The sequence below is a fragment of the Chaetodon auriga genome, chromosome 3 (genome assembly GCF_051107435.1).
Source record: "Chaetodon auriga isolate fChaAug3 chromosome 3, fChaAug3.hap1, whole genome shotgun sequence".
Lineage (NCBI taxonomy): Eukaryota > Metazoa > Chordata > Actinopteri > Chaetodontiformes > Chaetodontidae > Chaetodon > Chaetodon auriga.
The window spans coordinates 12,909,001-12,923,465 of NC_135076.1; the positions used below are offsets into that span (position 1 = coordinate 12,909,001).

The window sequence follows — 14,465 nt, forward strand, 5'->3', positions numbered from 1 at the left end:
TAGAAACAAGTGTAAAGAGGAGCTAAAATGTTCCCCAACCCTTGAGTATAAAATTCAAAGTTGTTCTCACATTTGGTGGACAACATGATAACACGTCTACTAAACATATGAAGGTATGCATGGCCTGCTAAAATCACTGATGTCATTGCTTTGGGAAGTTGGTGGAGGCATGGGCCGGTGGGTGTCCTGGAGGCAAATGTTTATACCGTTTATGCCTTAAATCATACATAAACATGGGATTTAAGTGCATGTCATATAAAATATAAAACATCCAGCCATATTTTATGAAAACCTTCAAAGCCCTAAATCTTTGTGCCTCTGGGTCCATTTGTTTGGATTGCATTTCCTCTCTGGTAAAACCAGTGCCAGGCAGAGACATTTGTAGTCCAGCATTCAGAGTTTACTATTGAGACTAATTGTGTTAGTGGAACTCGGGGAGTGTGTCTTCAGTGGGAATGTGCAGACTCAGGCCTCTCGTATCCAAAGAGCTGATGTAGTTTTTCTCTGTTTTCACAGGAGACGACACACAATATACTCCCTACTGTGTGCTTGATTAGACTGAAAATTAATTTTGTGGCCCTTCTGCTATCGAAGACTAATTGTTTGCAAACACGTACAGAGGCCTCCAATCAAGCAGTGTAAACCCTGGCTGAACTGGGGGCCAAGTTCCTAGTCGTCAGAGTTCCAGGGTCATACACAGTGAATAAATGTCAGTACAATGTGAAGTAATGTAATAAAGAAACATTATCCTAATATCACTGAATGCTTATTTCTTATTTGAACATACAAATAATGTGAAAGACATGTACATCAATAGATTTGTGCTTAAATCACACTGCTAAATGACTATGGATGGACTATGGATGGATCATCATGGAAGGAACTCAAATCTGTCAGTTATTATCATAAATTATGGAGCAATGTGTTTTTAAAGACCCTCAATGTTGAGAGATTTCACCTTAAGGTGAAAATGGACATTTATTTTGAAATTTCTCTAAAGCCATACAGTAAAAATGCTTGGTTTTCTTTTTAAATTATATTTTTAGATATAAGACACACGGTTCCTATGTTTTATTTCAATTTAATCAATCCTAATTTCAGGTATGTGTTTGCCATTTGCTTTGCGTTAATATTTTTATTTTGACAACCGGATATAGTCATGTGTCTATCCTCACCGTAACTTCACCAAGTCCGATTCAGTTTGTTAAATTGTGATCAACGCGTGATGCTCTGGTACGGTTAAGATTTCATAACTTCTCTCCAGATTAAACTTCAAGCCTGCAACGCTCTCGTTTTTTGGAAAGTGAGAAATCTGCAAGAATAAAGTCGCTAACCCTCCTCGACAGCTCGCGCTGGACCGTTTCAATGCATTTACCGTAAAAGTGAGAATGCGCGTGCACTCCAAATGTTGGGGCGGCTGATGTGACCACGGATTTGCGAATGACGGCTGGTTTGTGGAGGTGAAGGAAACGAAAGATCCAGAAATCTGGGGAGGATGCGGCAGAGATATTAAAGACTTGAGTTAAAGGTATGTCCACAACCAGGGTAACGTTATTCTGCTCCGTGTCCGTTTAAAGACACTGTCAACTCGTTTATTTAAAATTGCTGGTTTTCATGCTCAGCCTCAAGAAGTTTTCTGTTTTGCAAGGTGCAGGTTAGCTTAACTAATTTAGCAGTTTATGCTAATTTAGCATTTGAGTCACGTGCAGTGGCGGCGACGTGTCTGTCAGAGGCAAAGTAGCATTAGCCGGTTAGTTTTTACCTTTGTTTATGTTGTTAGCCTGTGACTTGAGGAAGGTTTGTTCGACCTGTAATGTCGAGAAATGTGAAGTGGCATGCTTCAGCAACTCCTCTAAGGTGACTCTTTAAAATGGCTTAAAGTGAACAGACTGACGTTTGACATGATAACCTCAGCTGTCATCACCTCCTGACCGTTTTATCCATTTATCATTTTCAGTGATGCTAAATTTTAATCTAAAGACTGAGTTGAAGCAAGTAATACTCTGATATTTTATTAACTTCATGTCAGCTTTGTGGCTCCTCTTCTCCGGTGTCCCAGCCATGTGGTTGGCTTCAGGATGTCCAGTGTGTTTTATTCCATCTGTCCTCCTCCTGTGTCCTCCACATGTCCGCAGGCACGATGAGTCAAGAAGAACTTCTGGCAAATTTGAAGAAGGATGTTCGTTCCCTGCTCATTTCATCCAAGATGGCCTTGGACCCTGAGCAGCTCAAGCGAGACTACACTGACATGTTGGGGCACCCCATGCCCCTGAAACACCTGGGCTTCAGAAACATCATGGATATGGTGAAGGAGATGCCTGACGTGGTGTCAGTGAACTTCAGGCCAGATGGCAGACCTGTCTTAAAGGGTTGGGCCTTTTTTCATTTGACCATGTATTTGTATTTTAGCTTTAATGAACAAAAAAATGAACCGTGGTAGTGTGTAATCCATATGTCCCCTCAAACATCAGCAGATCAGACACCTCAACAAGTTGTTTTACTTCACGCTCTCACCTTTTTATATGTTTGTCATTGCAGCCGTTAGCGACGAGTCCACACGAAACATCGAGCAGCTGGTAGCTCATCAGCGTATATCTAAGGCTGAACAGAAGGTCCTGAAAAGAGCTGCCAGCAAGGTGTGGCCCCGTTACTGTTACCCGTCCCCCACTGTGGTCCTTCCCAGAAGAGGTCGCGCCCCTGAGGTTCTTCCTGCCCATCTGAGGGCACAGCTCCGCACACTGCTCTCCCTGGTATGTCTTCTTTTTTTGTTAACATTGTGTTATGTTACCAGTAATTGTTTCTCACCAAAAGGCATTGTGTGCATCATCCGTCATGAAGTGGACTGTTTAGGTCTGCTGATGTTTTCAGCTGTTGTTTGAATATATCGAGAGCCAGAATCACACTGTCTAAGCCAGTCCTCCTTCCCCTCATGATGGCACAAATATAATCAAAATTAGAGCCATTTTATTCCTAGTTATTATTAAAAAAATAAAAATGCAGGGCACATCCCAAACTACATCAGAAGTACTGTCGAGGCCTAACTGCTCATGTTTTTGTTTGTTTTTGTAACACAATCATGTAGCTGTTACTGCAAAATATTGTCTTGTTTCAAGTAACGATGCAGCCGCTCTCCCAGGGTCCTCTCCGGTTGGCTGACTTGGAGGCCGGCTTCCTGTGCTGCTTCGGCCACCCACTTCGTGTCCACAACTACGGCTTTTACTCCACTGTAGAGATGCTGGAGGCAGCGGCGGACATGATCCTTGTCAAGCAGGGCAGACTGGGCTCAGTTCTGATACTGAGGGAGCACATGCTGCCCCGGCAGCTGTCCAGCTTTCCGAGGACTGCACCGATAAAGTCAATGACACCTACAGCTGACCAGTCAGCCTCCAAAGGGCCAGGCACCAGAGCTCAGACACCAACAGCACCCCCAGGTGTGTGTAATATTAGAGCTGTGGTAAACTCCATCTATTTCTGGAGACACTGCTGCATTTACACATTTTGAACATCCTGCCAAAATTTCAAAAACAATCCATCTCGTTGTGTTTTGGTTCTTTTGATGCTGGGCTTTTATGGATTTGGATAACTACTTAATCTGCCCAATGTGCATTGAATGGCTCAATGTTGATGGAGTTATTACATCAGCAAGTAACAAACACAAACAAAATGAACAAACTAACTCGATGTTCAGACTCCTCATTTTATTGTAAGCTTTGCATAAAAAAGCACAATCCTGTTATTTTCTAGCCTTGCTTTTTAAATACTTTTGTGCTTTACTCCAACTGAAGTCATTGTGAAGCAGAATCTTGTGAACCGGCCCTCTACTGAGTTAACCTTGGGCCCAGTCCATGAAGAGTCATCAACTGTCAATAACAAGCCGGAGATGGATGAGGAAAAGCAGGAAGTGAATCCAGAGCTCTGCCAGGAAGGTCGGCTCATTCAGACGTGTACCGTTAAGGTTTGTTCTCATTTAAAACATCAAATCTCAGCACTTGCAGCTGCGTCTTGTTGCTTAGAACAAGACACAAGAACATGAAATGGGGGGACAGACACAATTTTGTGTATAATTATTTATTTTTTTAACTTCAGTTGTCTTTGTTCTGTCTACTTAAACTCTACATCAGCTGGAGGAGGAGTTTCGCCAGCAAATTGTGGAGAATGGAGTTGCTGGCATCATCAGTCAGGAGCTGAAGGACAAGCTACGAAAGGTCAGACTTCCTGCTAGGCAACCAAGACACATGGGTACAAGTCTGGTAATGAACCCCTTTATATGTTTATGACTCTCTGCAGGTTGTAGGTCAGGCCAGTGATGGATTATCGCTGCAAAAACTGCCTTCTGAGTACAAGGTAAAAAAACAAAAGTCATGCAGTGCTCCTGTTCACCTCCAGACAGCTCAGTCATGGGGTTGACAGCTTAAGGCCCCGTGTCCATATTATCATTTTTTTCCTGCATGCCACCATCTTTTTTTTTTTCAATTGTTGCCATTGAGGAGGGATCATAGTGACTGCTCAGAGTTTTCAGGCAAATAATTATTAGATTGGATGGAGGAGAAGCTTGTTCTGGCCATGTCTGCCTGTGCTGAGCGTTATGATATGTCAGACAGAAACATAACAGAGACAAGAAACAACAACAAGAAAAACATGGCGGGAGCTGTCTGCTATGCTTTGCTGTCATTTGCGGTCGTGTTCTACTGTTTTAGTAACCTACTCACGTTTAGTCCACCGGCCCCTGATCGTGATGAGGAAACAAGCAGTTTGAGGACAAAGCCGTTCCTGTTCACTGCTGTCTCAGGTGATATGAAGGGTGTGTGGGGACCTTTTTGGGAGTTTCACCTGTGTTGTTTTTTGGGTCCTTAGAGGCTTTTTGGTGAGGACTTGCCGCTGCTACAAAACGGCTTTGCCAGTGTCACCGAACTGGTCATGTCCGTAAATGACACCTTCCACCTGAAACCTGCAGGGCATGACGGTGGACAGCACTGGATAGTCATGGACATACAGGACAGTGACCTTGCACAATCGGGTGTGTTTGCACGCATGTTCAAATAGCATCCATCCCTGTCACTCTGTTTACTTCTTTAGGTGTAACGCAAGCTATTCCATTTAAGTTTGACATACAAAGTGTATACTGGAACTGTGTTGTATATATTCTAAAAAATGATTTGCTTTTCATGCATCATCACATTTTGACGTTTTGACATTTTACAATAACCAGGCTCTTGTAAAAGGTTGGCTGAAAAATGGTTGAAAATGGTGGATGTGGACAATTAATTTGATGGTTATGCTCCAGCAACACTGGTAACGTTACTGTTCATACAAATGCTATGTTTATGGAGCTGTTCTTGAAATTGGAGTTTCCTCCTCCTATAGCTGTTTATCTGCTACCAGTGTCTCACGAGGACACCAGACTGTGTTTGTGTCTGCAGTCAGTACTTTTCTAATCAATGATTCGTTGTCATAAGGGATGCCATGTGACAATGCATTCTTGTGGAACGGTGGCTTTCAGCTATGTAGGAAATTTACTTCTCGTATTTTGCAGGCTCAACGGAGACTGAGACTTTATGTAAAGGTGCGCAGCAGCCATTTATGAGCTGTCAAGAGTCTCCCTGGGAAGGCAATCTGGAAAGAGAAGATGATGATGTCTCAACCAGTGACGAGAATGAGGAGAACAGTAACAGTAACAGTTCTAAGACCCTCAAAACGGTTAGTCATCATCTTTTCTTCATATTATTTTACCATACTAAGCTCTAAGGACAACCTTAAAGGAAGAAACCTGACTAAAGATTTTGTAATTAGAGCAACATATGATGTTATGCCAATGCAAATCATGACTTTGACTGCACTTAATAAGCAGGTGTCAGTGCCTCATTATCAGAATACTGTCATCAGTATTACAGGTGCTGTAGAATAATCTACCACTGCTGCGTATCACTCACACTTTGCTTTCAATGTGCACACCTGTAGATGTCTGAGATCTGCCCGACCATTAAGGTGCATTGCAGCCCTGCGGTGCCTCTGGACGCGCTGCAGAGTCAACGTCTCAAACTGCCAATACGCCATCGAGCTCGAGAGCTGGTAGAAGTCCTGGTGGAACAGGTGGAGTCACCTGGATATTTCCACATCCACTTCAGTGAGAGTGAGGAGGCCCGAGCTATGGAGGACATGATGATTGAGATGAGGTGGTGGACCTGTTAGTGGCAGCCTAGTCAAAAGATAATTTACTGAGACATCCTGTACCTGTTGCATTATTAGGGATTTGCGGTTTAATCAGTTATAGAAAGAGTATGATCATCAAGACTAGCATCTGATGGGCGGTTTAAGGATCAGTGTGTAAGCTTTCTGGGAATCCACTGGCAGAATATGTCAGTAACGTATTATAACATTCATCGTCGTGTTTTCATTGGTGTAGAATCACCTGAAAATGAAAGTTGTTGTGTCTTTGTTACCTTACAGTACTGACAGCATCTGTAAAGTAGAAGCTGGAAACTGTTTAATAGAGAAAAAAATCACAAAACTATGGTGTAAAACAACACAAAATGTAATCATCATGTCTTAACATGCATTTAAAGCTTCCTTGTGTCCTCTAAGAGCAATGACATCTTGTCTCCTTTACTCTCTCTGTCCTCTCCTCCTGTGTACTCCAGGCGATATTACACCTGGCCTGAGGTGTCGGAGCGTTACCGCCTCCCCGAGCGATTTGTCCGACGGGGTCAGGTCTGCTGTGTGTCTCCCAAAGGAATGTGGTTCTACCGAGTGGTGATCCATCAGATCATCAGCCCCACTCAGGTCGAGGTGTATTACGTCGACTTTGGTAGCATGACCGTGGTAAAGAGCGCCAGCCTCAAGTTCCTCAAGTAGGGCCATCACAAACATTAAAGCACTTAAACGATACAGCTGCCATGACTGCTGTTAACTGATCAGTGTCTGTGTTTTGCAGATCTCTTCACATTTCATCTGTCTGTTTCTCAGGTCATGTTATTCGGTTCTTCCAGCACAAGCTGTTCCATCATCACTCGCTGGGATTAAACCCACCACTGTGAGTCTCATTTCATGTTTAATAATATATTCACAGTTACCTCCTGGCAAGGCTTGCTGAGGCCTGCACTAACTTGTTAATACCACAGTCGTCATCTGTATCTGCCATCCGTCCTGTGTGTGAATTTCAGAAAAATTCAAACTTGGGCTGCTAGATGTTACAAAATACTGTGTTTCCATGGAGTTTTACTAGTATGAGTGTTGTTGTTTGCCTGTTGCAGGGCAGCTGGACTGCTGAGGCCACGGCGTCTTTCCAGAAGCTGTGCTCCGATCACACACTGGTGGGCGCTTTGAATTGTTACATTGGAGATGTGCTGCAGCTCTACCTGTGTGACACACACACTGATGACGACGTCTACATCCACACTGTCCTGCTGAGCCAGGGCCACGGGACAGCCTGCAGCCCCACAGCCAGTGCTGCAGTGAGCCACACACACACAAACTTACTTGTACCACGGTCATGATAAATACCAGTTTCTGACACATGATAATAATGAGCAGTAATTATGAAAGTTTACATCATTAATCATTTAAATTCTGCTTAGTTATGAGTTAATTCCTAGTCAGTGTCACTACAGACAAATGGCGTTCTGAGTAGAATATTGAAATACAGTATGTATTTATACTTGATCTATACACCCATTTCTAAATATTATGTACTCTCTGTATGTCATTTCTCCTCCCTCAGCTTTGTGTCCAGGTGACCCCAGCGAGTCTCTACCTGGGAGAGGGAATGGTTGACCTGCCAGAAGTGGAAGAAGACACTACTTCCTCTCCCAAGCCAGCAAACATGCTTGAACAGTCCATGTCGACTTCACCAAAGGTACTACGGACACAGACACACACACCTACCCAAGTGACATTTCAGGTCACTTTTGGGGATATTGCACAGACTTACATTCATTTCCTGGAAAATAACCTTCACCACTACTTGCCGTTACCCTAACCTTAACCTCTGACCCAAAAATCAGCTTTTTTGCCTTGTTTTGTCCCCAATTGGACATGTAGTTCCCAATTAATTGATATTTACTGTGAAATGTGTTCCCGAAAGTATCCTATGTCAGAAAGACATTAAAACAGAGAGAGAGAGAGCGAGCTGGTGCTGTTCCATGTAAAAAGTCTGTGAGGTTCCAGCCAAACAAAACATTAGTGTCCATACTAGGTTACTTGTGTGTTTGTGGTGGATTTGTAGTTTGTGGCTGTAAAGCTTTCATTCTCCGCTGCCTATAGCTCTTATCTTACCAGCCATACTGTCAGTGCTTGCAGGCCCACTGCAGCACCACGCACTGTGAACAAACAGTCATTGTACACACTCACATTGAACACACACGTCCATTTGCCCAAAGGAGGGTTGCAATCCAATGCTACTTAATGTATAGCCACACTGTTTGGAAGGTCACAGCTTGCTGTTGACCAATAAATAAGATGACACCCAATCCGTTGGCTGTTTAATGGATATTGGATTTCAAGACTGTGTCTGTTTTACAGTATGTTAATGTGGATGGTTGTTAAACTGAACATATATCGAAAAGAGATTTTACAGTATAACTGTCTCTGACTGCATTAAAAAACACCATAATTTTATTGTTTCTTTGCATCCTGATAAAACATTTTTACAAGTAGATGCAACTAGACTAAACAGTTCAATTGCAGAAAAATTAAGTTGATAAAGGGGAAAAAAAAAAGAAGGTACATTTAGACTACAGGCAGAAATGGTGCAGATCTGTTCTTTTCATGACCGTGTGAAGAGCACAAATCACGTGTGACCTTTTTAAATTCTGATTTGGGACACTTTGATATGTGTCCTTAAATTAGATGCAGGTCTGATTTATTTACTTGCGAGTCAGTTCAGGACCTTGACTAGTTCAAACTGTGAGATTGGCCATAATATGAATATATGAAAATAATGGGAATAACTAAATGTAAAAAAAATCCGATCTGAGAGCAGTGAATCTGAATTGAGCAGCAAGGCTTGCAGTGTGAACGTATCCAAAGTGAACTGAGGCAACAGTAAACCCTTATGAGTAAAGCTTTCCTCCTGTGGATGAAACAGTCACAAGAACACCCAGATTTTGAAGTATGCGTGTTTGCTGTGTCATGTTTGGGAGGGTTTTATTCCAGGTTAGCACAATAACTGGAAGCAGAGACATTATTAAAGTTATTAATGTGTCTCTACTTGAAATTACACATCAGAATGATAGAGGGTATATCAGAAGGGAGAGTGGCAGTGTGTTGTTTTGCACCTCTCTAAAATAATCCTCTGATGGGAGGAATTGATCCTGTCAACATGAGACAGATTGAGCTGTGCTGTATATGAAATGTGTGTCCAGCTGATGATTTTTTTGAGCACATTTAAACAGTTTTATCAGTCTTTGCTGCTTTTGCTCTTTAACATTATTCCTCACATATATTCTGCTATCAAGAATGGGAGAATAAAAATCATAATATTGTAACAACATAAGAACATTTGGCAGGCCATATGTAAGGTGGTAAGTTTGACAGATCCTCATGGGATCTCTTTTATTGTTTATCTATGCCATATGTGTATTAAGTGAATGTCTAAAAAGTAGCATCTCTGATTTTGTGACCATTACAAGGGATATTTTCTTTTGAAAATGTGTCAAGGCAGACACTGATTTGGGCATTTCAGGAAACCCAGCAGAATTACTGTGGTCATAAGTCGATTGCAGATAATGAAAAACTTCTATGCAGGCTGAGGTGATGGCCTTTCTTTGCTCATATATGCGTGTGATCTTTTATGGGTCTCTTTTGACATGTAGTCTTTTGAGATCAGTACAAAGACGATATACAGTTGTCAGAAGTTTACAGACAATTAGGTTTAAGACATTTAAACCAGCACTGAGCATGAACCTCATTAATTCATCCCTACAGTCTAACACTGTGTTGGCAGCATCATGCTGTGGGGATTTGTTTGTGCAACAGGGACTGAAAGACTAGTCATGATTGAGGGAAAGATGGATGCAGAAAAATCAAACAGTCCTGAGTGAAAACCTTTTCCAGAGGGCTCAGGATCTCAGGCTGGGGTGAAGGTTTACATTTACACAAGACAATGACCAAAGAAAGCAGAGGAGAGGCTTTGTGAGAACTCTGCAAATGTCCTGGAGTCACCCAGCCGGAGTCCAGACCTGAACCCAGTACAGCATTACTGGAGAGATCTGACAGTGACACTCCCCATCTACTCTGGGTACGCATGAATGATTCTGCCAAGAAAAATGAGAGAAGCTTCCAAAAGAAAGGTGTGCCAAGCTTGTAGCATCACTTCCAAGAAGACTTGAGGCTGTCATTTGGTCAACAAAGTACTAAGTGAAAGGTTCCTATGTAAGTGGGATATTTCAGTCTCTTCAATACGTTTACAAAACACTCCAATAACCCGCTTTTGCTTTGTCATTGTTGACTTTTATGTGTAGGTTGATCATTTTAAGATGAGTACTGTGTGTAGTTTATGAGCAGATGAATCTGTGAGCAGTAAATACAAATAAAGATCTCTGTACTGTTAGATTACTGATGAAATATGAATCTGAAGCAAACAGGAAGTTTCTTGGTGTCCCAGGTTGAAGAGGAAGAGATGCCGGCTCTGGAGTTTATTGATGACAGTGAGGTCAGCTGTGACATGCAGGTATGACCACATGACACTGACCTTGCCCACATCCACACCACCGCTGCCTTCATTCCTCACTTTCAGTTTCTGTATGAAAGCATTTGTTTTCCATCTGTATTGCAGCACCGGCCTAAAAAATGAGTATGAAGTGGTGAATTGAAAGACTATATGTTTTACAAAGCAAAAACAAAAGCCCAGAATCTCCTGAGCAAACACCCGTGGAGTCTGGTTCATTGCTGTGTCTTGTTCAGGGTGCTCTGCCACATGACCAAAGCCTCAGCTGCAGTGAGTGGGACTCAGCCTTGACCAGCAACTCGTCTCCTACCAACCCCTCCAGTCCCACCTCCAGCTCCCTCGCCCCTGCAGATTTGAATCAGACCAAGACAACCCCAGCTCACCTTGAAGCTGATCTTAAAGTGAGAAGACATCAGTTGTGTTTGGTTTTAAGGAAGTAAAGCCACTGTGGATTAATGATTTTTGTAAAGCACAAAACAGAACAAGTGACAGTGGTTGTTTACTCTGTTCTCAGACACTGAGCATGACTCCTCCACCAGCTCCATCCAGCTTGAATTCCAGGTCGTGCTCTCCGACACTAGAAGAGGAGCAGCACCGGCCCAGAGTCGCTAACCCCTCGTTTATGAGGCCGCCTGAGATACTGAGGACCCTGAGCCTTCGCCCCCCTGACCTGGGCCATTGTACGTACACACACGTGCTGATTTATCTTTGTCATTGATGATTGCGTTCTGTTTTTATTTACGTTTTACTGAGAGACACAACTTTTTTAGAATTGGGGTTGTACACTGTGCAGGTAAGTGACACTGACATAAAGAATCCAGAGTTTAGATTCAAAATGAGCAACTGAAATCCATACTTTGCCTCTTTGTTGTGGAGGATAGAGTGAGTCAGTTTTGTTTATTGTGAAGCTGTTTGAGCAAATGTAATTTAACCATGTGGATTTGTCGTTGAATGACATTGTTTTTTCATTTGATTATTATAGACAAAATGCACCTCTTCTTGCATAGCATTACAATCTTGTGCCAGTGTTATGATCACTGGATCATGGATTAAGTTAAGGATCCATGGATCAAAGTTCTTTTGTTACATAGTAAGAATATTTACATTTGACATTACATTAGTCATGACATCGAGTTTTAATCATTTGTAAGAGTATTTATCGTTTCCTCCAAAAGATAACACTGTGGAACATAAGTCCTGTTGTACACACAAAGGCTCCTTTCTCTTGCGCGCGCACGCACACACACACACACACACACACACACACACACACACACACACACACACACACACACACTCATTTTCTAATAGGATTAAACAATGACCTGCACATGTACACAGAGAGAGGATCAATGAAATTAGACTGTGTCTGTGGATGCAGAGAGGACATATTGATTTCCATCCTGCTACTTGCAGTGGTGGATGCACCTGCACTGAGAACCTGACACAGATTCAATTAGACCTGTTACCAGAGCTATTTGACCCAACAAGCTGCTTTCATTGCATTTGCCCTGATATCAATACGCTGACGCTCCACCGTGCTTCTACTTGCACAGTGTTCATGAAAAAAGCACAACAAAGTGGGTCAAGGAAGATTTATCTACAAATGTTTTTTTTAACTGTGTAGTGTTGGAAAGTGCTTTATGCAGCTGCTCAAATACAGATTAAAACTCAAGATAGAAACAATGATGACAGATTGGAGGATATGATGTCAGGGTGTGGTTGAGCATGTGCTGGAAACTTGTGTTACTACATACAGACAGCACAGTTGGACAATGTGCTGACAGTATTCCCTCTGGTAAGTAGCTCCTGTTCTCCTCTCTGCTTGTCCCTCACATGCCCTGAGATGTTTGTGCCGGCCTCCCTCAGAAACCTGACTCAAATAATAAAAATATATACACAATCACCTGCAGATGCAAAGTCGGCACTTGTCCCTCGTTGGGACTTTCTTGTGTCCCTCTTGATGCACAGACAGCTGAGTTTGTGTTTGTCACATATGAACGGGTCAGCAGTCAGATTATTGTTGAGCTGCTCCTGCAGTCGTACAGTATGGAACAGAACTGAAAATGACTTAATTGTTTTTTAAATCTTGTAAGTTAACGCCTGCTTAAATTCTTGCTTATGCTGCTTATCCAGTGATTAAAGCTCTTCGTTTACTGCTGTAATGTTCAATGTAAGTGAGCATTCCTCTGACCACAACTCACAGTAGCGTCACGAGACACACACTCTTAGCCTGGGACCTAATTAAAGTGGCCCATTAGGTGTTGTGGCGTTAATGCTTAAAGATGGAAAAGAGATTAGGATGTGCTGCAGGGGACTTTGTTCAAACCGTTCTTAGTAGCACAAGAAGTCTTAATGATGGAGTTAAAAATCACAACTGATTCATTCACTCAAGGCAAATTATTTATCTAATTGTGGTGAATGCATTAATGTCGTGTTTGTCGAATGGTGGATAGAAGAGGAAATTCATACATGTGCTGAACGTCTCTTAAGAGTAATGTGTTGATGGATAATCATGTGTTTTGTTGTGTTGTCCAGGTGTTCCGCTCAAACTGCGAAACTCTGGTATCATGTTTCCTCTGTTTGGGACCAGGTAGGTTGTGACTCCTACGTCCACCCGAATCCAAACCCAAAACCAGCACCAGAATGAGTCACAACGCGAAGGAGTATTAATTCCTTAATGACTGCAAAAATATCTTGATTCGCTTTGAGAACGGCGTTTAGGAATTGTTTTGTCAGCGAGCACTTGATTTATATACTGACTTGTCAAATGCGCTAAAAGCATTTTTATTAGACGTTAATTTTCATTTTAATCTCTTGTTGATCAGTTAAATTGTATGTTGGGCTCTATTTGTTAGTTTGGTCTCGGTGTCATTGTAGCACTCTCCAAACAGTTAAGTCTTAACATGTAAAAAAAAAAAAAAAAAAAAAAAATACAGGAAAAGTATGGCTCTGCTTTTTTTTAAATGTGAATGCTTTTTGTTTTAAAAGGAGTTTTTTGTGTGGAGCCCTTTGTCGTTTCTCAGAAGCCATCAGTGTGTCTGATGTGTTCAGTGGTTTGATCATATTAAGATTGCTGTTCTGCAAAGGGTTAAAACATTTCAAATGCCGTTAAGGGAACATTACGGAAACATGCATCATGTTTTCATTTTATTTTGTAAAATAAATCTGATTTGATAGAATATTTTAGTATCTTTTGTGTCATGGGGTGTTTGGTCGTGGATGTTTATCTCTTTGGTTTTTTTCACTTCAGTGGATCCGATGTTTGACAATTTCTAAACACAGTGCTTTACATGAAGACAAAGCCTTTCTTTTTTATCCTCTAGAGCATGAAATATTTGAACACTCCTTTATTTAGTGCACAGGAAAATAATCACAGCTGGAATATTAAATACTGTTGTTTGATGCCACGAGTGGAGGCTGCATACTTGAAATCTAATGAAACTCACCTCACAGCAGGGATGTGCGCGATTAGTCGACTAGTCGATTTCAGCGTTGCTGCCCTTAATGGTCAGCATCGGTTAAACTTCTTTCTTTATTCTTGTACACATTTAAATTGCAGGGTAATGTGTTCATAATGCACAGCAGGAGTTTTTTAGCCAGCCAGAGGAATTACATTGCAGCCCCTTTTGCAACTGTCGGGTGCTGCACTCACTTAATACTGGACCAATTTCAAAAATGCATGTCCTGATCAGTCATTTGCATAAAAAACATGGGACAATGGGGTCCATAAACACAGGTAATGGTAATATCTCTCCCATTTGTCTGGGACATTGAAATCTTGAAAACCTGATGCATGGCG

The 14,465-nt window shown here is 41.9% G+C and overlaps 1 protein-coding gene across 1 annotated transcript; it reads left to right on the forward strand.

The window, feature by feature from the left end:
- The first annotated feature begins 2,125 nt into the window (after positions 1-2,125).
- On the forward strand, positions 2,126-13,358 carry tdrd5 (tudor domain containing 5). The gene is made up of 17 exons (XM_076727068.1): positions 2,126-2,369; positions 2,539-2,750; positions 3,137-3,431; positions 3,786-3,955; positions 4,122-4,205; positions 4,288-4,344; positions 4,855-5,017; positions 5,534-5,697; positions 5,968-6,173; positions 6,639-6,848; positions 6,964-7,030; positions 7,251-7,451; positions 7,718-7,852; positions 10,574-10,666; positions 10,900-11,064; positions 11,178-11,358; positions 13,193-13,358. Exons 1-17 carry the CDS (start codon positions 2,126-2,128, stop codon positions 13,258-13,260), a joined length of 2,715 nt encoding a protein of 904 aa, XP_076583183.1. The 3' UTR covers positions 13,261-13,358.
- The last annotated feature ends 1,107 nt before the right edge of the window (positions 13,359-14,465 follow it).